The sequence below is a fragment of the Phacochoerus africanus genome, chromosome X (assembly GCF_016906955.1).
Source record: "Phacochoerus africanus isolate WHEZ1 chromosome X, ROS_Pafr_v1, whole genome shotgun sequence".
Classification (NCBI taxonomy): domain Eukaryota; kingdom Metazoa; phylum Chordata; class Mammalia; order Artiodactyla; family Suidae; genus Phacochoerus; species Phacochoerus africanus.
This window is the reverse complement of record NC_062560.1, coordinates 86885999-86909201: the sequence shown is the minus strand read 5'-3', so window position 1 is coordinate 86909201 and position 23203 is coordinate 86885999. Positions and strand designations below refer to the sequence as shown.

The 23203-nt window shown below is 37.7% G+C and overlaps 1 protein-coding gene across 1 annotated transcript in view; it reads right to left on the bottom strand.

Moving 5' to 3' along the window:
* Positions 1-13982: 13982 nt before the first annotated feature.
* CENPI (centromere protein I) overlaps positions 13983-23203 on the bottom strand; it is a 50466-nt gene continuing 41245 nt past the window's right edge. Inside the window, exons 18-21 of the mRNA XM_047765095.1 lie at positions 23110-23158; positions 22762-22980; positions 15415-15456; positions 13983-14744 (exon numbers count right to left, since the gene is read on the bottom strand). Of these exons, the coding sequence (XP_047621051.1) occupies positions 14643-14744; positions 15415-15456; positions 22762-22980; positions 23110-23158 (412 nt within the window). The 3' untranslated portion in view covers positions 13983-14642. The remainder of the gene's footprint in view (positions 14745-15414; positions 15457-22761; positions 22981-23109; positions 23159-23203) is intronic.

Genomic DNA, 23203 nt, shown 5'->3' with positions numbered 1-23203 from the left:
GTGGCTATGGCATAAGCCATCAGCTGCAGCTCTGATTTGACCCTTAGCCTAGGAATATCCATATGCCACATGTGTGGCCCTAAAAAGAAAAAAAAAATGGGCAAAGGACTGGAACAGGCATTGCTGCAAAAAAAAGATACATAATGGCCAACAAGAAACAAAAAGACACTCAACATCATAAGTCATTAGTATACAAAAATTAAATCCATGGTGAGATACCACTTAACTAACATGGCTATCATTTCTTAAAATGAAAAATAACGAGTGTTAGCAAGGATGTGGGAAAAAATGGAGCCTTCAGACATTGCTAACAGGAATGAAAAATAGTGCATACTCTCTGGAAAACAGTTGGGCAGTTTCTCAACAAGTTAAACATAATTACCATACAACCCTGAAATTCTATTCCTAGGTATGTGCCCAAAATGAAACAGTGTTAAAAAAAATTGTATAAATGAGTGTTCATAGCAACACTATACACAACAGCCAAAAATGGAAACAAATGTCCATCAACTGGTGAATAAACTAAAAATGTCCATACAATGGAATATTATTCTGCCATAAAAAGGAAGTATTGATACATGTTGCATAATGTTGGAATCATTATACATATGAAATCATTTTGAATGCTGAAATTACCATGCATATGAAAGAAGCCAGACCCAAAAGGCCACATATTGTGTGATTTCATTTATATGAAATATCCAGCATATGTGGCTGGGATAAGAGGGAGAAATGAGGAGTAACTACTTAATGGGTATGGGGTTTTCTCTTTGGGTGATGAAAAAGTTCTGGAACTAGATATTCGTGATGGTTGCACAACATTGTAAATGTATTTACTGCCACTGAATTGTATAATTTAAAATGATTAAGATAGTAAATATGTGCATTTTATAGAATAAGAAATAGTAAAACATGAAACAAAAAGTAATCTTACCAAAATTAGGCTTACAAAGCTCTTAGAGAAACCTAATAACACAAAAATGCAAAATATGAAATGTTTAAGTTGTCAAAGTTAAACCTATTGGTGCTAGAATAAGGCAAAATGCTAAGAAAAACTTTTAATCCTTATTAACATCAAGGAAAAATCTGAGATCTGGGATAAAAAGAGCTAATGTAATTACTAGCCAATATGTCTACTCTTAGGTAAATGGCTGATAGGGATAGGGTTTTTCAAGAAGTGTAGATCCTAGAAAGGCTATTCTCTTGTCTAACCCCCAGACCCTAAATCATAGGACAAAAGTTCTCAAGCGAAGGAAGCTCAATTCATTTCCAAACACAAAGGAAATGAATCTTTGAGGTCGAGATGGGTAGAAATCAGAAGAATTGTACTCTAGCTCACCATTTAGATCAACACACACATTTTCCTATATTTTTTCTTCTCAGAGCCGCACCCTCAGCACAAGGAAGTTCCCAGGCTAGGGGTCGAATAGGAGCTGTAGCTGCGGCCTACACCACAGCCACAGCAACGCAGGATCGGAGATGTGTCTGAGACCTATACCGCAGCTCATGGCAATGCTGGATCCTCAACCCACTGAGCGAGGCCAGGGATCAAACCCGAGTCTTTATGGACACTAGTCGGGTTTGTCACCACTGAGCCACAATGGGAACTCCTCCTTTTCCCTACTTTTCTCTGCACCAGCTGAAGCTAAGCAACAGAAGTCAAATTCTTGATTCCTTGCAGTGGAGTAAATGTCCAGGAGGGGGAGATGGTAGGCTCTCCTAGATTCAGCAGTAACATGGAATTTTACACAATACTAAGATTTTTTTTTTTTTTTAAACACGGAGCATCTTAGAAACCTGGTTAACTAAAACTAACCCCAGAGATCCCTTCGTGGCTCAGCAGTTAGCGAACCTGACAAGGATCCATGAGGATGAGGGTTCGGTTCCTGGCCTTGCCCAGTGGGTTAAGGATCCACAGTTGGCCTGAACTGTGGTATAGGCTGAGGCCAGGGCCTGGATCCCACGTTGCTGTGGCTGTGGGCAGGCCTGCAGTTGTAGCTCCCATTGGACCCCTGGCCTGGGAACTTCCACATGCCTCGGGTGTGGCCCTAAAGAGCAAAAAAAAAAAAAAAAAAGTTGCCTAGTTTTTACAATTATCACTTGAAATTAAATAAATAATAAATAAATAAAAATAAAAAATAAATATTTAAGATTACCCATTTTAAAACATGAAATTTCCCCATTTCTATTTAAAATATTCACTCTGTATCCACATTCAGAATAAGGAAAATTAGCTATTTTTTTAGAAATCCAGTTGTGCTTTATTGTTTGAATAAATACATCCATTACAACTATATTTAGCTAAAATTTACCATTTTTGTTAGAATACACAAATGCCTCTAAAATTGATCAAAAACTTTTTGAAGAGAAATAACAAACACTACAGTGATTTTTACCCACAATTTCATAACTGATTTCCACTTACATATCTGTAGTTTAGAAAAGTATTCCAATGTATGTTTTCCTTGCTGACCCTAATATATCTCAAATAAATATGCAAATCTAATGTCTACCTTAAAAATTCTTAAAATATTTGATAGCTGCATAATTATCACATAAAATTATCTTTGCATATTCCTAATTTCCTAGATTGGAAGAGAATAAGGTATGAGATAGAAGAAAATTAATGATTTTAAGACTATTAATACTTCCAAATTTGTTTTATACAATTAAGATAATCATTATGCAAACATGAGACCTTTAAAATTACTCATCTCATCCTATTCCAAAATAGGAGTTGAAGCTGTTCTTATAAGCTTTTTAAAAACAGCTTTAGCGATATGATTTAATAACAAAATTCAGTGATTTTTATTATATTTACAGAGCTTAGAACACTTTTATTATCTTAAAAAGAAACCTCATACCCATTAGCAGTCACTTCCCATCTTATTCCTTTGAGGCTGCTATAACAGAATACCATAAATTGGGTAGCGCATGAAATTTATTTCTCATAGTTCTGGAGGCTGGGGAATACAAGATCAAGGTGTTGGCAGATTCACTGTGTCTGGTGAGGGCCCACTTCCTAGTTCATAGACAGCCATTTTCTGGCTATAACTTTACCTAATGAGAGGCACAAGGAAGCTTTCTAGGGTCTCTTTCTCTTTTTTTGGCGGGGGTGGGGGGTGCTGTGCCCATGCAGCATGAAGTTGGGGCACCAGGGATGGAAACATCCCCTCCCCCGCCCCCAGCAGCAACCCAAGACACAGCAGTGACAACACCAGATCTTTAACTGCTGAGCCACCAAGAAACTCCTCTGGGGTCTCTTCTATAAGGACACTAATCCCATTCTTATGGGGCCCACTCTAGTGACCTAATCACTCCAAAGGCCCCACCTCCAAATACATCGCATTGGTAATTCAGCATATGAACTTTAGAAGGACACAAAATTTCAGTCTACGGTACTCCCCATTATCTTCACCCTATACCCATCAGCCTTAGACAACCACTTAACTACTTTCTGTCTTTATCAATCTGCCCATTGTGGACATTTTCATATAAATAGAGCCATAAAACATGTGCTCTTTTGTGATTGGCTTATTTTGTATGTTTTTGAGATTCGTCCATGTTATAACATGTGCAACTTCTACATCCTCCCCCCACCTTTTTGTTTTTTGCTAAATAGTATTCTATTATATGGAATATTTATCCATTCATCAGTAGGACATTTGGGTTGAGTCCACTTTGGGGCTATTATGAATAGTGCTGCTATGAACATTTGTGTACAAGTTTTTGTGAGGACATATTTCCATTTCTCTTGAGTATATACCCAGGATTGGAATTGCTCAGTCATATGGTATCTCTATGTTTAAAATTCTGAGGAACTGCCAAATTGTATTCCAAAGTGGCTACAACCATTTATAGCCCCAGTCAGTAATGTACGAGTTTCAGTTTCTCCACATCCTCACTTGTTGAGCCTTTCTTATTATAGCCATCCTAATGGGTGTGAGTTAGTATCTCATCATGGTTTTGATTTGCATTTACCTAATGACTAATGATGTTGAGCATCTTTTTATGTTATTTATTACCCATTCATATACTTTTCTGGGGAGAAATATCTATTCAGATCTTTGCTCATTAAAATTTTTTTTATTACAGTGGATTTACAATGTTGTGCCAATTTCTGTACAGCAAAGTGACTTGGTTATCCACATGTATACATTACTTTTTATATTCTTTTCTACCATGGTCTATCCCAAGAGATTGGATATAGTTTCCTGTGCTGTACAGTAGACCTCATTGCTTATCCATTCTAAATGTAACAGTGTGCATCTACCAACCCCAAACCCCCAGTCCATCCCATTCCCTCCTTCATCCCCCTTGGCAACCACAAGTCTGTTCTCCATGTCTGAGTCTGTTTCTGTTTTGTAGATAGGTTCATTTGTGCCATAGTTTAGATTCCACATATAGCGATATCACATGGTATTTGCGTTTCTCTTTCTGACTTACTTCATTTAGTATGAGAATCTCTAGTTTCATCCATGTTGCTACAAATGGCATTATTTTGTTCTTTTTATGGCTGAGTAGTATTCCATTATATATATGTACCACATTTTCTTAACCCATTCATCTGTCAATGGACATTTAGGTTGTTTCCATGTCTTGGCTATTGTGAAGTGTTGCAATGAACATAGGGGTGAATGTATTTTTTTGCATTACAGTTTGGTCCAGATATATTCCCAGGAGTGGGAATGCTGGATCATATAGTAATTCTATTTTTCCTTTTCTGAGGAACCTTCATACTGTTTTCGATAGCGGTTGTACCAATGTACATTCCCACCAACAGTGTAGGGGGACTCCCTTTTCTCCATACCCTCTCCAGCATTTATTTTTAGAGTTTTTGATGATGGCTATTCTGACTGGCATGAGGTAGTTCCTCATTGAGGTTTTGATTTATATTTCTCAAATAATTAGTGATGTCGAACATCTTTTCACATGCCTACTGGCCATCTGTATATCTTCTTTGAAAAAATGTCTATTTAGGTCTTTTGCCCATTTTTCAATTGCATTGTTTTTGTGTTGTTGTTCATATATTTTCAGATCCTTTGCCTATTTTTTAATTGGATTGTCATTATTGGGTTGTAAGAGTTCTTTAAATATTCTGGACATAAGATGTTTATCAGATACATGATTTATAAATATTTTCTCCAATTCTGTGAATTTCCTGTTCACTCTCTTGGTTTCATTTGAAGCACAAAGTTTTGTGGGGTTTTTTTGCTTTTTTTTTTTTTGTTTGTTTGTTTTTTGGTCTTTTCGCTATTTCCTGGGCCACTCCCGTGGCATATGGAGGTTCCCAGGCTAGGGGTCCAATTGGAGCTGTAGCCACCAGCCTACACCAGAACCACAGCAACGCGGGATCCGAGCCACGTCTGCAACCTACACCACAGGTCACGGCAACACTAGATCATTAACCCACTGAGAAAGGCCAGGGATCAAACCCGCAACCTCATGGTTCCTAGTCGGATTTGTTAACCACTGCGCCACGACAGGAACTCCCTGAAGCACAAAGTTTTTAACTTTGATGAAGTTCATTTATTCTTCTTTTACTGTTTGTGCTTTTGTTATCAGAGCTATAAAATCAACGGCTAACTTAAAAGATTTATTCCAATGTCTTGTCTAGGAGTTTTGTAGTTTTAGACACTACATTTAGGTTTTTAAAAATCCATTTTGAGTTAATTTCTGTATTTGATATGATATACAGTCCAAGCATATTCTTTCCCATGGGGATATTCAGTTGTTCCAGCACCACCATCTTTCCCAATTGAACTGTCTTGGTATGCTTGCTAAAAATCAAACTGACCCTACATTAATGGGTTTATTTCTGGACTTTTTTGTTTGTTTTTTTCAGGGTCACAGCTACTGTATATGGAAGTTCCTAAGCTATGGGTGGAATTGGAGCTACAGCTGCCAGGCCATGCCACAGCCACAGCCACACGGGATCCGAGACACATCTGCGACCTACACCACAGCTCACGGCAACACCAGATCCCCAACCCACTGAGCGAGGCCAGGGATCAAACCTGCATCCTCATGGATACTAGTCGGATTCATTTCCCCTGTGCCACAACGGGGAACTCTGGTTTATTTCTGGACTTTCAATTCTATTCCATTTATCTTTGTGTATCCTATGCTACTGTCTTGATTAGTGTTAGCTTTGTAGTAAACTGAAATCACAAAGTTAAGGCCTCCAACTTTGTTCTTCTTTTCCAGTATTGTTTTGGTTATTCATGGTGCTTTTCATTTCCGTTTGAATTTTAAAATTCGCTAATCAATTTCTGCAAAATGCCAGCTGGGGTTTGATAGGGATTACATACATTGAAACTGTAGTTTGGTTTGAAGAGTATTGCTGTCTTAACAATATTTAGTCTTCTGCCTTTTGCTATGTTGCTGGATTGGCTTTACTAGTACTTTCTTAAGCTTCTTAAATGTGTAGATAGTTTTTCATCAAATTTGGGGCATTATCAGCCATTATTTTTTCAAGAATTTTTTGTCCTTTTGTCTCATCTTCTGGTATACCCATTATGAGTGTGTTTGTGTGCTTAATGTTGTATCACATTTTCCTAAGGCTCTGTTCATTCTTCTTCATCTTTTCAAGTCCAGTATTTCTACTTGGGCTGTAGTGTATATGTATTCTATCCTTTACTGGTATTTTTTAATATACTTTTTTACATTCCCCCCCCCCCCCAATTTTAACATCACTTCTGTGTTCACTGTAGAGAATTTGGGAATAACAGGCAATATTGAAGTAGAAAACAAAAATTATATTTTCTTCCTTTCTTAGATTCTACTATATACATAAATCAACATGTACATATAACACACACATATATAAATATATACTTGAAACACTAAAATCAAGTTAATAGTTTATCGTTTGGAAAATAATATTGTCTCACAATGTTTTCCAATGTTAGTAAGTATTCTTCAAACCATTCTATCCCCTAATTGATTTGATCCCCTTTCTACTTTTGGACACTAACTTTTTTTTTTCACTTTTTAAAGTTTTATTGAAGTAGAGCTGATTTACAATGTTGTGATAATTTCTCCTGTAGAACAAAGTGATTCAGTTATACATGTACACACATTTCAAATTCTTTTCCCACATAGATGATCACAGAACATTGGGTAGAATTCTCTGTGCAGGTCCCTGTTGGCCAGTCATTCCATATACCATAGAGTACGTAACGTCAATCCCAAAGCCCCAGATATTTTCTTTTTGATGAGTCTTTGTCATCACATATTCCTTTAACTATTTAAACATGGTTTAACTTCTTTGAATGTGTTTATAATACCTGCTTTGAAGTCTTTGTCCACCAAGTTCAACATTCGATCCTCCCTCAAAAGCAATGTCTGTCTTTTTTCCTCTGCATAGGTCACACTTTCCTGTTCCTTTATTAATCTGAACAGTTAGGTAGTATACTGTAGCAGCACTGGATACTGATTGTTCCTGCTCCAGCATCTGTTGCTGTTGTTTAGTAACTTGGCTGGACTGATTCTGTGAATCAATTACACCATGGTGTGCACCTTCTAATTTTCCTATTTGGACTTTTTTTAAATTTTATTTTTATCTTAACACCTGGGTTCCTAAGGGTCATCCACTGATTGATCAGAGCTGTGCTTAAGTCCCGGAACCAATAAGGTTTTCATTTTTTCAGTGTTTGACCTGTGTGGTTTAGAGACTGCTTTCACACTTCAGGGAGTTCAAGTTTGTCTCACATTTAGTCAAGGACTGATAGCAAAGCAGTTTCTTCTCCAGTTGCTCCTGAGAGTTTGGCCTTAGGTATGTACACATTCTCCCGTATCACCAGGCCTCCTCTACTTGTTCTTTCTCTGATCTGTTAAACATCTGGCTGGTCTGCCTCTATTAGCATACCATGCTTTTGGCCTCCACTGATTGTTTGCTGACTTTTATTTCAGACAATTCCTTGGAGGCATAAACTTCTCAATAATCCAAATAAAGTCAGGCCCCTTAGGCAGGGCCAGGGCATTGCCAGTCTGAGGTTTTCTCTGACCCCCTCCCTGTTGGAACCTCTGTATTATGAAACAGTATCTGGGGGAACAGCGCTGCCATCTGGCTGCCAAGCTCACTGTAATACCTCTTCAGCAACACAGAGCTGGGGGCGGGGGGTGAACAGGTGTAACCTCTAGCTCACATGTTATAGACTCCTACTACTATTACTGAATTTTGTAGATTTTGAATAAATGGTTCTCAGCTTAGTGCAAATCCCTTTCTCATTCTCCAGAGACTCTGAATGACTGCCTTTGCTAATTTTGACCAATTAGGCAGATATTTTTCTGGGAAGAAGTTCCAGAGCTCTTCATATTACCATCCAGAAGTCCTCCCCATTACAATGTTCAACTGACTATGCAGAAACTGGTGATCAAGTTTGTGAATTTAGCCTCATCCACAAAGCTGATTATAAATAGAAAAATCATTCAGTTCTATTTTTTAAAGTTGAAATTAATGTCTAATTTAAAAAAGTATATACTATTTTCTTCCTCATTACCCCAAGTAACAGAAAGTTTGCCTACAAATGGACATAAGGGGAAAAGCACACCATATAAAAAATTCAGTCTTGGAGTTCCCATCGTGGTGCAGTGGTTAACGAATCCGACTGGGAACCATGAGGTTGTGGGTTCAGTCCCTGGTCTTGCTCAGTGGGTTAAAGGATCCAGTGTTGCTGTGAGCTGTGGTGTAGGTTGCAGACACAGCTTGGATCCCGAGTTGCTGTGGCTGTGGTGTAGGGCGGCAGCTACAGCTCCGATTCAACCCCTAGCCTGGGAACCTCCATATGCCTCGGGAGCGGACCTAGAAAAGGCAAAAAGCCAAAAAAAAAAAAAAAAAATTTAGTCTTGTTCAATTTCATGTGACGTTAACTGTGTTACTGTATTCAGGGCTGAAATACTCATAAATACTTAGGATGTCAAACTATTAAGTACTTTCAGCACTTTTCTCAGAAAGGCTCAAGAAACTGTTTTTCCAGAGAGTAAAGTACTGAGAATGCACCTTATTTCAGTAAGCCACTACCTCCTAGGATAGTCTTCAATTGCACTTCTGTAAGATACACTTTGATTAAACATATCTTCCAAGGTAGGATAAACTTTTATATCTTTTCCCCCTTATTTTGGCTTTTCAATGAAATTTTTACAGATTTTCCATCATTTTGTATGCAAAACCTTTGAAAGACCACATCGGAACCTAAATTTTATCAAAGAGAGAATGAACGGGCAAAGTACTGAAGTGACTTCCAAGGTCATGAAATTCACTAATGATAAACCTAAAACTAGAAACAATAGAAGGACTCCTTAATATCCAGCCTTCAGCTCTGTGCAGCAAATCTAGTTCGATAAGCTAATATTCTCCCTGGAAAGCTGAAAAAAACTTGCATACCTGTTACATACCTTAAAATGCACTTTAATTCACATGTACTATTATGCTCCTTGGGAAGATATCCTTTTCTGACTATTATGAAAATAAAGCATTAAAGATTCTGTTCAACAATATATATTCTGTTAAACATTGTTGTTCATTGTCTTAGTCAGATCAGGCTGCTATAAACAAAAATACCATAGACTGGATGGCTTTAAAAAACAAATTTTTCTTCTCACAATTCTGAAGGCTGAGTCCAAGATCAGGGTACCAGTATGGGTCCTCTTCCTAACTTATACATAGCTGCCTTTTGGCTGGATCTTCACACATGGAGAGAAAAGATCATATCTCTCGTTTCTTCCTTTTATTTTTTTATTTTTTTAGGGCTGCACCTGCAGCATATGGAAGTTCTCAGGCTAGGGGTGGAATCAGAGCTGCAAATGCTGGCCTGCACCACAGCCACGGCAATACCAGATCTGAGCCACATCTGCAACCTACACCACAGTTCATGGCAATGCCTGATCTTTAACCCACTGAGCGGGGCCAGGGATCGAACCTGCATCCTCATAGATACTAGTCGAGTTCTTAACACACTGAGTCACAACGGGAACTCTTCTTGTTTTTTATAATTCTCATAAAGGCACTAACCCCATTTGTGAGGCCTCCCCCCTCGTGATCTAAATACTTCCCAAAGGCCCCACCTCCAAACACCATCATGTTGGAGTTAGGGATTTAACTTTAGAATTTTGAGGGGAAAAAAAAGAAAAAGAAATAAAACTCAAATGGTCAACATTAAAAAAAGAATTCTGAAGAAAACAAACATTGAATACATTGCATCCATCTTTATTAGAAACAGAATTTGTGATATGATAGATATAGAGGCTCTCTATATTAAAAAACCTAATAATTTAAACAAAGTGAAAAGTAGTATCAATTGAAAAAAGATCTTAAAATATAATACCATTTTAGAGAATAAATTTTCTTCTATCTAGTAAACCATTTGTGACATAAAATGTGTCTGATATAAAGAAAATTTCTACTATATTAATAAAAGTTATGTGAAACACCATAGGCTTATCTACTTTTTTTTTTTTTGTCTTTTTGCTATTTCTTGGGCCGCTCCCGCGGCATATGGAGGTTCCCAGACTAGGGGTCTAATCAGAGCTGTAGCCATCGGCCTACGCCAGAGCTACAGCAACGCGGGATCCAAGCCACGTCTGCAACCTACATCACAGCTAACCCACTGAGCAAGGGCAGGGATGGAACCCGCAACCTCATGTTTCCTAGTTGGATTCGTTAACCACTGTGCCACGATGGGAACTTCCTAGACTTATTTACTTTTTTTTTTTACAGACTGTCCCAAAGACCAGAGGAAGAAGTTAAGATAAAAAGGAAAATGTGGAGTTCCCATCGTGGTGCAGTGGTTAATGAATCCGACTAGGAACCGTGAGGTTTCGGGTTCAGTCCCTGGCCTTGTTCAGTGGGTTAAGGATCCAGCGTTGCTGTGAGCTGTGGTGTAGGTCGCAGACACGGCTGGGATCCCGTGTTGCTGTGGCTCTGGTGTAGGTCGGCATCTACAGCTCCGATTAGACCCCTAGCCTGGGAACCTCCATATGCTGAGAGAGTGGCCCTAGAAAAGGCAAAAAGACAAAAAAAAAAAAAAAAAAGGAAAACGTTAGAAATCTAATAGCAATGTTAGTATTGAAAAGTCAATATTTTTAACATCAACAATTTTACACAAATACTGGGCAAACAAAGCATTCTTTCTGCACAATTGAGAAAATAAAATAAATGACATTTTCTATTACTTTTCTAGACATGTTTTGCACTGAAGCAAAATAGCTATTCTTATTGAAATCTTGCTTTTCTTTGCCATAAAGATTCTTCAAAAAAGACTTTTCACATAACTAGATTTTGCATATTTAGCCATATAGCTAATCTTAAGTGGGTTAAAAAATGATAGAGGAGAATATGGGCAAAAAGGTACTCAGGGAATCATCACTGAATGAAAAGACAAACTAAGGGAAAAAAATGTTTTTCTCTTAGGATGTAAACTTAGGTTCAGAAAAGTTTCTTCCATGATCTGAAGCTGAAGATTGTTAGGGGTTTAACTTCACAAAAAAAAAAAAAATCAAACCCCTTCTTACCATTTAAAGTTCTACATGCTCTTAGCGACCAAAATAACATGTTCTGAAAAATAATATGGGAAGTTATTTGGAGTACAAACTTAAAAACAAGATAATTCTCTAAATGATAAAGGTTACCCATTGGGGAAGCTATCACATTTATTTCAAAGAAGCTAAAACTCCTTTTTATCCAGGTATACAGGCAACATTCCACACCACTAAATACCCCTCCTTTTTGAAACACTTTCTTTACTTGGCTCCAGCACACCAGTCTCCTGATTCTTCTTCTAGCTCAATGGTGGGTCCTTCTCAGTCTTTCGCTGGTTCCTCCCTTCTCCTCTACTTCTTTTTTTTTGTTTTTTTTTGTCTTTTGAGGACCAAACCCATGACACATGGAGGTTCCCAGTATAGGGGTCGAATTGGATCTGTAGCTGCCAGCCTACACCACAGTCACAGCAACACCAGATCCAAGCCACGTCTGCAACTTACTCCACAGCTCACAGTAACACCGGATCTTTAACCCACTGAGCGAGGCCAGGGATTGAACCTGCAACCTCATGGTTCCTAGTCGGATTCGTTAACCACCGAGCCACGAGGGAAACTCCTATCCCTTCTCCTCTACTTCTTAACACTGGCATACTCCAAGGCTCTGTTCTTTGCCATTTTCTCTTCAAGCTGCATTAAGTGATCTCCAGCAATGCTCACGGCCATTCGGTAAAGATGCCCAACTCAATTTTGTTACTACCTAATTGTTCCCTGAATCCTAGACTTGGATATCCAACTGCCTACTCAGCATCTCCGAACTAGAATGACCAAGAAATAACTCCTGATTCTACACTCCTCCAAACCTGTTCCTCATCTCTTCATTCCAGAATTTACCAAGTTGCTCAGTAAAGAACCTAGGAGTCATCCTTTACTCCTCCCTTTCTTTTTTCATATCCAAGCTATCAGCAGATCATATTTCTCTACCTTTAAAATAGAGCTTGAGGGAATTCCTGCTGTGGCTTAGTGGTAACAAACCCGACTAGTATCCATGAAGATGCAGGTTCGATCCCTGGCATCACTCAGTGGGTTAAGGATGTGGCATTGCCATGAGCTGTGGTGTAGGTCAGACATGGCTCAACTGCCGTGTTGCTGTGGCTGTGCCATAGGCTGGCAGCTGCAGCTCTGATTCAACCCCTAGTCTGGGAACTTCCATATGCTGTGGGTACAGCCATAAAAAATAAAGCTTGAATCCAATATCTAACCATCTCCCCGTCATCTACCACTCTAGTCTAAGACTCTTGCCTGGAACACTAATAACCTAACTGGTCTCTGTGTTCACCCTTAATCCACTTCAGTCTAACCTTCACATTGCAGCTTCATACAGCTAAGTAAAATTATGTCACTCCTCTGCTTTCAACCCTTTAAGAGCATCCCATTACATATCCACATCAGGCTATAAGGATCTTCATGAACTACTCTCTGGCTTTCTCCCCTGTTCAATTTCTTACCATTCTTCACTCTTAATCACTATGTTGTAACCTTACTGGACTCTGCTATTCCTCAAACATGCCAAATAAGTAACATTTTAAAGCCTTTAACTTGCTTTTACTTCTTCCGAAAATGCTCTTTCTCCCTAAACATTCACAAGGTTCACATGCTTATTTCATCAGGGGTTCTGCATATGTCATCTTTTCAAACAGGTCTTCCCTAACCATCGTATCTAAAGTAGCAACCCTCTCAAAGATATATATCTCTCTATGTATAATCTTGTGTAAGGCAGAGCCTGATGATGAAGTCACTTTTCACTAGTGTGCTAAAGAATCTAGATCTTGAAAAAACAGTCACATTGAGGCTCTCCTGAGCCAAGAACAGAAGGCCAGTCCAAGGACTCCCTGAGGATGGCACTGTGTTGGTGAAACAAGCATGGAAACTCAAGTTGAACCACTCAGCCTCTCTACCAACAAGGAAGGAATTTAGTCCAGTATGCTCAGTTTGTTTCTGTCCCCATTCCTTGCTTCATCTTTATAACACCTGATATTATGTATTTGCATACCTGTATATCATCTGTCACCTCCAATGTAATGCAGTAAATTCCACAAAAGCAAGTACTGTATAACCACCACACAGAACACAGAACACATGGAAAGCTCAGTGAATATGTATTAAATTAAAAAATCAATGAATAAATAAGATTTCTAGTCTGAATACCATCTAATAATATAGTTTAGGGTTCTGTTTTGCTTTAAAAGGAAAAAACCATAAGAATATGCCCTTAAAACCAAAAATAAATTCAACTTGTTTTCTCTCAAATGATACCAATTTTATTAAAAGGGGTGAGTTATTCAATAACTGCTGAAGCAAAATTTTGTAGTAAAATTTCAATAAGATATTTTAGCTTTTATAAAATTTCTTAAAAGTTTCAGAATTATTTCTGAAAATAAAGTTATAGTTAATTTGGACCTAAACACTTAAAAAGGGGTTATATACATATACATACATGCACATACCACAAAATAGAGAGTTTAATGAAATCGAACTGGTATGAAGAGGAATGTCTTGACTATCCCACAATACTTTCTCCTTCCTTCTCTCATCAAATTGCTACCAGTGAAGGCCCAGGGATCTACCAACTACTTAGAGCCAGCTTTTAAAGTTAAAAATGTATCCTTTTCAATTGGTGTTGGTGTGGTTGGTCACAATAAGAAAAATGGCAAGACTCACGGAGGTTGTACAGAGGCAGCTGAGTATCTGGCATGAATATGCCTGCTGCTTAACCACCACTGTATATTACTACCTGCTCTCTTACATCAAAAAATGCAGTTCACAGTCCACAAGAATGTGAAAAATCTCACCACATAACAGATATATCTCTTTATGTATAATCTGGTGGAAGGAAGAACCTAATGATGAAGTAATTTTTTACTAGTGGGCTAAAGAATCTAGATTCTGAAAAATGGTTAGACGCATCAAGGCTCTCCTGAGCCACGGACAGAAGGGCAGTCTGAGGACTCCCTGAGGATGGCAGTCTGTTGATAAAACGAGCATGGAAACACAAGTAGAGCCACTTAACCTCTGCAGCAATGAGGAAGGAATTTAGTCCAGTATGCCCAGTTTGTTTCCATCAACATTCATTTAATGTTGATCACGTGGTTTATGCTCTCTGCTCAGGGGACAGAAGAACGATGAATACTACTTTTTATGAAAAGTTTCAATCCTTGTAACCCCTCGGAAAACAAATAGTCCAAATACCAGTTCCATTTCTTTCCCTACAGGCACAAAAGAAGGGAAAATTACTTATCAAATATTTAGTTTGCTTATTCTCTTCCTCCTCTTCTTTGCCAGGGAAAAGTTCCCAGCATCCTGGATGCATAAACCAAGAGTTAGCTTGAGTGGCCAGCTTCATAATTGAAACTCAGCTACTAGGTAACACTTAAACCAGAAAGTACTCAAAATTTTAAGGGCTAAAAATTCCTTTTATTATACTGGCCAAAAAAATTTTTAGCTGTTCTACTGAACAAGTACTGTGAAATGGAAATGGATCATCATTCCCACAGTGGAAGAATTTAACATCTAAAATAGATAACACAGCAGCAGACATTATTACATTATGGCCTATGTTATATATGTACACAGCAGAGTTTCTATACTGAGACAACTGTGTTCGGTTTTGTTAAATCAGACTCATTACAGTCACACTCTAACTATATGCAACTGTATTCTAAGATAAGATGATGCACAGACACAACAGCAAGAGTCAAATTATGAATCATTTTATCTATGTAAAGGGTATGTGCCAATGAAGTCACATAAAAGTCACTGGAAGAAATTCTGAAGGTAAACACTTGACTTCGACTTTGTCTTGGCAGCAGACTTCAGATTTGGGGAAAAAGCTAAAGGTATAAAATCCCTGAACATTATGAAAATAAATTTACTTACCCGAATAGAGCTCATGTTCACTGTCCTTTCTTCTGGCCATCCCTTTAAAAACAAAAACAGAAAACCACAAAAGCAAGGAAACGAGGATGAACATATTTGGTGAGCAAAAATTATCAGAAAGTGAAGATGGCTATTTACTGTTTGATTCATTTTGCTATGTTCTATTCTAACCATCTCTTTTGGGTTCTTTTTGAATAAACCTTCAAACCTCCCATACCTCTCCCTAGAAGCACAAACAGAAGGAAAATAAAATCACAGTGGATAAAGTGAACACCATTTTGCAAATCTATGGCCTCATCTCCCAAATTCTGTACTCAGCCACTGGGGTGGAGATGGAAGGTGTTAGAGAAGGCTTTTCTGAGGAATATTATATAAATTGAATCTTGAAGGAGGAAGTCTGTGTACAAAGCTGATTTTATGAAATGGAAATTCAAAGCTAGGTGATCACACTTATCACCTGGCTTTAATTAGCATCTACTGTACTTCATTGAAAAGCTATTGATTCTAACATTTTTTTATATATCACTAAGAAAAATCTCTGCCTATTAAACTATGTATATAAAACAATGCATTTTTAACACTTGGAAGTTTTTATTTTATAATGATTGAAAGAGTTTTAGGTGTAGGCAAATTCTGATCATGTCATTTTTACAAACATGAAATGGTAAATATAAACAAAATTAAGTGATGAAAGTTCACATTCAGAGGTCAACTCTTCTGAATTACTTCTCTACTCAAGAGTTGTAGATAGCTGTGTTTTTTCACACAATTTCATCCTCTGTGCCAGGGTGCTGATTATGAAACATTTCTTAAAGGAACTAAAAGCTACTGGTTCTTGGGTCCTAAATGTGTAAAGCTAACCTACTTTTGACTCCTGCTTCAAGGAAAGTCCATAACATGTACGGTTCATTGCTTCCTTTCCCTCTTCCTCCAAGTCGTTTGGTTTTGAGGGCTTAAAACAATGCTCCAATGTGGTCTTCAATTTTCCCCCACACTGCTGACACCTATTATTGCAAGGTCTGGTTCTGGCAATCTGCCTGTGCATACTCAAAAACAGCAAATGACAACTGTATCATGACAACTGCCTGGCTGACATCAATCACAAGATGCACCCTGATCCCTGAGAAGTTAAAAGGTGGAAAAAAAGTGTGTTTTTGGAACTGATAAAATATAGTCCATGCGGATGAATTTCATTTTTATTTATCTAGTTTCAACTTCTCTCCTGAGCTCCAAGCCCCCATTTCAAACTGCCTACTTACACTTCTTGGCTATCTAAAAGGCATCTCGAAATTAAGTAGGTTAAAACCTTGATTCTCAACTTGCCCTCCCACCATATCAAAATAATCTCTCCCATACTTCCACCAGTATTCATCTTATTAATAACTGGAACCACCATTAACCTAGCTGCTCAATTCAAAAAACTCAAAAGTCCTTTCCTTTTTCTCATTCCCACTTCTAATTAAGTCATCAGGTTGTGTCTATTCTATCTCTGCAATATATCTCAAACCAGTCCACTTCTATCCATCTTCACTACCACCATCTGTATACATATCACTATCAATCTAATTAGTACCTCTGCTTCCACTTAGGCTTCCTTTTTTCCTCTATCCTCCACTAAAAAAACAAAGTGATCTCTATTAAACACCAACTCAGTCCATACTCTATTTAAAAATCCTTCAATTGTTTGCCACTGCACTCCTAACAGATGTGTAAGATAGTGGTTCCTGCATCTCTCCAATCTAATTCATTCCAGTTTCCATCCTGTTCCTTAAGCTAAGCCACACTGGCCTTCCTTTTTCCTTGAACCCCTTGACTACTGTTCCCACTGCTTGGAATGCTCTTCTTTCAGCTATTCCTAGGCTGGCTTATTCTCATCTTTTAGAAAAAATCTCAGATCAACTGCCACCTGTTTAAAAAAGTCCCTCCTTGAATATCCATCCCTGACTACTCCCCAGTCTCTCTCTCACCCCATCCTGTATATGTCCTTGAGGGCATTTCTCAAAATTTAAAAGTGTCATTTCTACTTATTTCATTATTTGTTTATCATTTGTTCTCATTAGAACATAAATTCCATTTGGACAGAGATGGTATCTATCCTTTTTTTGGGTGGGGGTGAAGGAGAAAATAAGAGCTTTATTGTTTTGCAGGCAAAGGGGGACACAATGGGCTAATATTGGCTATCTTCAGTATCTATCTTCTTAAGCACTGTGGACACCAAATTGTTGAATGAGTAAACGAAGAAACAACTAGTTATTAATGCAAAGGTGATTTATGATAAGAAAACCCAAAGCTTCAGAATTTCCTGAAATGTAAGCTCTACAAATCCCCAAACTCATTAAGTGACCTGAGCTCTTCTGATATTGATAACTGACTGGCCAAATTAAATTTACCAAATTGGAGTTCCCGTCATGGCGCAGTGGTTAACGAATCCGACTAGGAACCATGAGGTTGCGGGTTCGATCCCTGAGCTTGCTCAGTGGGTTAACGATCCGGCGTTGCCGTGAGCTGTGGTGTAGGTTGCAGACGTGGCTCGGATCCTGCGTTGCTGTGGCTCTGGCGCAGGCCAGTGGCCACAGCTCCGATTCGACCCCTAGCCTGGGAACCTCCATATGCCGTGGGAGCGGCCCAAGAAATAGCAAAAAGACAAAAAATAAAAAATAAATAAATAAATAAATAAATAAATTTACCAAATTGTCTCTAAAAATATGGCCAATGTGAAATATTTACAATGTGATAATTCAGCAAAGTAAAACTATCAGAATTAAATCATACTACCATAGTATCAGAGGCGATTTTTACTACCTCAAAGGTATAATACTAGACAGTGAGCAATTAGTTCATGACAAGAGCTCAAAATGTATTCTTTTAAAAGAAAGATTGATGTTAAAGTCTAATGTTTCCAAAATTATAGAGAAACATCAATTACCAAATTATAGTTTCACATTTAGCCAAATGTGCTGTGCTGCTAGAATCAAACTTTCAAGAGTCAACCTTCCTAAAACACTCTTAAAAACATTTCCTACTTAAAATATATCAATTCCTGATCCTCCAAAACAAGTTTGCTTACCCATGTCCAAGATGATAATACATACTACTTTAGAGACTGAGTCTTATAATTAAGATATACACACACAGTCTAGGAGGAAAAAAAAAGCTGACTTATGAAAATCAATTATACCCTATAATTCACTACATACTTTCATAAATAAGAATCTGATACAACTGTATTGACAAGTTATGGAGAATAAGACACCCATTCATTGTTAGCAGTAATGTAAACTGGTATAACTTCCATTGAAAGCAATTTGACAATACCTTACAAAATTAAAAAGATATACTCTTTGGAAGCAATTCCACCTGGAGTAATTTTATCCAACAGACACATTTACAAACATATGAAATGATGTATATAGTTCAAACACATTCATTAGAGTATAATTTAATAACAAGATTAGAAATAAGTACAAATGCTCAACTTATATAAGCTTGTACTACACTCATACAGTGGAATACTACAGAGACAACAAAAAGAATGAAGCAGTCCTTTACGTACAAATATGAAACAAAAGCCGAAATACTAAGTCAAAAAAATAAAGAGACATAAAATTATGTACAGTGTATAGTGCTGAAAAAGATCATTTACACAGAAATATACAGTATGTCTTTGGATGGATACTCAAGAAACAGAGAGTGGTTGCTCTATGATAAAAAATGTCCATCTACATGGAGTTCCACTTCTAGGATGAGATCATGAGGAGTTCTGTAGAACTACTCCCCAGAAAAATGCGCAAAGTTGGCAAAGATTGTTTTCACAAACACAGTATTTAAAGTCTCTAGAAATCATCCTAAAGATATATAGAAAATATAAAAATGCTGTAGTTCCCATGGAGCTCCCTTCATGGCGCAGTGGTTAACGAATCCGACTAGGAACCATGAGGTTGCGGGTTCGATCCCTGGCCTTGCTCAGTGGGTTAAGGATCCGGCGTTGCTGTGAGCTGCGGTGTAGGTTGCAGATGCGGCTCGGATCCCCCATTGCTGTGGCTCTGGCATAGGCTGGTGGCTACAGCGCTGATTAGACCCCTAGCCTGGGAACCTCCATATGCGGGGGAGCGGCCCTAGAAAAGGCCAAAAAAAAAAAAAATACTGTAGTTCTCTAGTGGCTCAGTGGGTTAAGGATTCGATGTTGCCACTGATGTTTGGGTCACTGCTGTGGTGTGGGTTCAAACTGGGAACTTCCACATGCTGCAGGTGTGGCCAAAAAAACATAAAAGGAAATGTAAAAATATTTATTCAAGAAAATCTAGGAGTTCCCATCATGGCTCAGTGGTAACAAACCCAACTAGGATACATGAGAATGCAGGTTAGATCCCTGGCCTCACTCAGTGGGTTAAAGGATCTGGTGTTGCTGTGAGCTGTGGGTGTAGATCGCAGGTGCAGCTTGGATTCCGAGGTGCTGTGGCTGTGGCTGCGGCTGGCAGCTGTAGCTCCAATTCAACCCCTAGACTGGGAACTTCATATGTCACGGGTGTGGCCCTAAAAAAAAAAAAAAAAGATGATCTCAAATCAATAATCTAATTTACTGCCAAGAAACTAGAAATGACAGCAAACTGAACCCAAAACAAAAAGAGCAGGAATAATTGAAATACAAAATATAAAAGCAGAGTCTCACACCTCCTGATTTCAAAACTTACTACAATGTTACCAAAATTAAAATAATGTGGTACTGTGGAGTTTTTGTTGCAACGCAGTGGAAATGAACCCAACTAGGAACCATGAGGTTGCAAGTTCGATCTCTGGCCTCGTTCAGTGAGTTAAGGATCCGGCATTGCCGTGAGCTGTGGTGTAGATCACAGATGTGGCTTGGATCCTGCATTGCTGTGGCTGTGGCATAGGCCAGCGCCTAGAGCTCCGATTCAACCCCTAGCCTGGGAACCTCCATATGCCACAGGTACAGCCCTAAAAAACAAAAAAAATTTAAAAATTAACAAAATTAATGTGGTACTGTTATGACAGCAGATACACAGACTAGTGTTAAAGAACAGACAGCTCAGAAATACAATGAGGATACAAAAGATGCCCCACACCACTAATCATTAGGGAAATGTGAATTAAAACCATAACGAGCTATCATTTCACACACATAAGGATGCCTATTAGGAAAAAAAACTAGAAAACAGGAAAAAAAGCTTTTTGGTGAGGATATGGAGAAAATGGAACCCTTATGAGATGCTGGTATGAATGTAAAATTCATGTAGAAACACCTATGGGAAACAGAATGGTGTCTCCTCAAAAAAGTAAAAACATATTTACCATACCACCTAGTAATTCCACTTCTGGGTATATATCCAAAAAAACTGAAAACAAGGACTTGAAAAGATAACGTTACACCCATGTTCATGGCAGGATTACTTTACAATAGCAAAAAGCTGGAAGCAACCCATATGTCTATCAAAGGATGAACAGATAAACAAAATGTGGTATATACACACAATGGAATATTACTCAGCCTTGAAAAGGGATATTGACACATGTTACAACAGAGATGAACCTTGAAGACATTATGCTAAATGAAGTAAGTTACTTGCAAAAGGAAAAATACTATATGATTCCACTTATATGAGGTACCTAGAATAGTCAAACTCACAGAGATTGAAAGTAGAATGAAGGCTGCAAAGGGTTGAGGGGAGGAGGGAATAGGGAGTTACTGTTTAATAGGTATAGAGTTTTAGTTTCACAAGATGAAAAGTTTTGTAGATGGATGATGATGATGTTAGCACAACAATGTGAATGTACTTAATACCAGTGAACTGTATACTTAAAAATGGTTAAGATGATATATTTTATGTTATGTGTATTTAACCACAATTTTTAAATTCTTTTAAGTAGGGAAAAATCAATGAAACCAAAAGTTGGTTCTTTAAGAAGATCAAAAACATTGACAAACTTTTAGCTAGACTAAATAAAAAAGATACAAGATTCAAATTACTAAAATCAGGAATGAAAAGAAATAGAAAGCATTATCAAAACAAGGTCCTATTTTATAGCACAAGGAACTATAGTCAATATCCTGAGATAAACTATAATGGAAAAGAATATGAAAAAGAATATGTGTGTATATATATATATATATATACACACACACACAGATATATAGATATCTATATATATTTCTGAATCACTTTGCTGTGCTATAGAAATTAATACAATGTAAATCAACTATACTTCAGTAAAATATATATTTTTTTAAAAAGCTCATGAAAAGATGGCTTCATAGGTAAAATCTACCAAATATTTAAAGAAGAATTAATGCCAATACTTCACAAACTTTTTAGGAGAATACTTCCTAACTTATTCTATGAGGCTGGAACTAACCTGAAACCAAAACCAGACCAAGACATCAGGAGGAAAAACGAGTACCCCTTTATCCTCCAAAATCTACTGGGAGACCAATTATCATCACTTCTGTAAGTCTGAACCAGGTTAACCCGCTTGTTTATTTTTTCATCGTCCTCTGTACTTTTCCTATACTACTCATCACTCTTTAGTAAGATATTTGTTTAACGACCACCTCCCCGACTAGATTCTAAGCTCTATGAGGGCAATACCCAGATGTGTCTTGTTCAGCACAGTGCCCAGTTCTTGCATGAATGTAGTAAACAATTATTCAAAATACCTCCTGCATTCTGCACATTTTTTTTCCATTTTGTTGTATTCCTTGATGTCCTAGTCTATTCAGGGAATTCTGAATCCAGAGTCTATCAGTGTATCTGTAAATCCTGTTGTGTCATCCACACATTTGATATGCACACTATTTGAGTTGTTTGAGTCACTGATAATGTGGAAAATGATAGGGCTGATGATAAAGTCCTGAGAAGACCTTGCCTATATACTGATTTCAACACATTACATCAGCAGTTTTTGGCTATGACTCCAACTCTAATTATATTATCTAGCCTACATTTTCCATCTTGTCTAGAAGGATTTTTACTAAAACCTCCACCTCTCTGAACTCTTTCCTTTCCTGGCACCATCTCTAAGTAGAACTGAATAACCACTCCCCCCATCTTTCTCACAACTGTACCTCTTATCACTTCACCTAACTGTATTTTGTAGTAATGTTCACAAATCTGTCTCTGCCACAGGCCCAAGCTCTTGGAAGGTAGAAACTAATCACTTAAGTTAACTTTGAATTCCCAGAGCCTAGCACAATGCCAAAAAGTTAGCTGATACTCAAAAAGTATGACTGAACACGTCTTGCAATTCAGAAATAATTGACTTATGGCATTTCCTATTTCTGCCATCAGAGGATTCCTATAGAAAATCTAAAAATTGTTTAAATACTCTTACCTGTAGCAGAAAGGAAACAGCATAACTCAAAAGAGCAGGGTGATGGACTAAATTTAAACTGTTTTTATATTCTGCTACTGCAGCTTTTTCTAAGACTTTGGGGTCAACATATAATCCTTTCTGGAAGGGTTTGGATGTCCACAGGCAACCAACCATGGCTGTCAAATAGTGATTAAATTCTTGATAGGTCTTGCTGCTGAAGCTGAACTCTGATTTTGCCTATTGGGAAAGGGAAAAAAAATTTCATCATCACCTAATTCTGTTTCCTTCTTATTCTTAACAGATCATATATCTCTACATTCAATTTTTAAACAATGGTGATTTAACACAGAGATTCATCATCCATACCTTTTGTACCAACTCATTTTTCTTTGCAGCAGTCAAATTTTTACGATATCTAAAAGGGAGAACATAATAAAATTTTTACCACTAAAATGCCTTT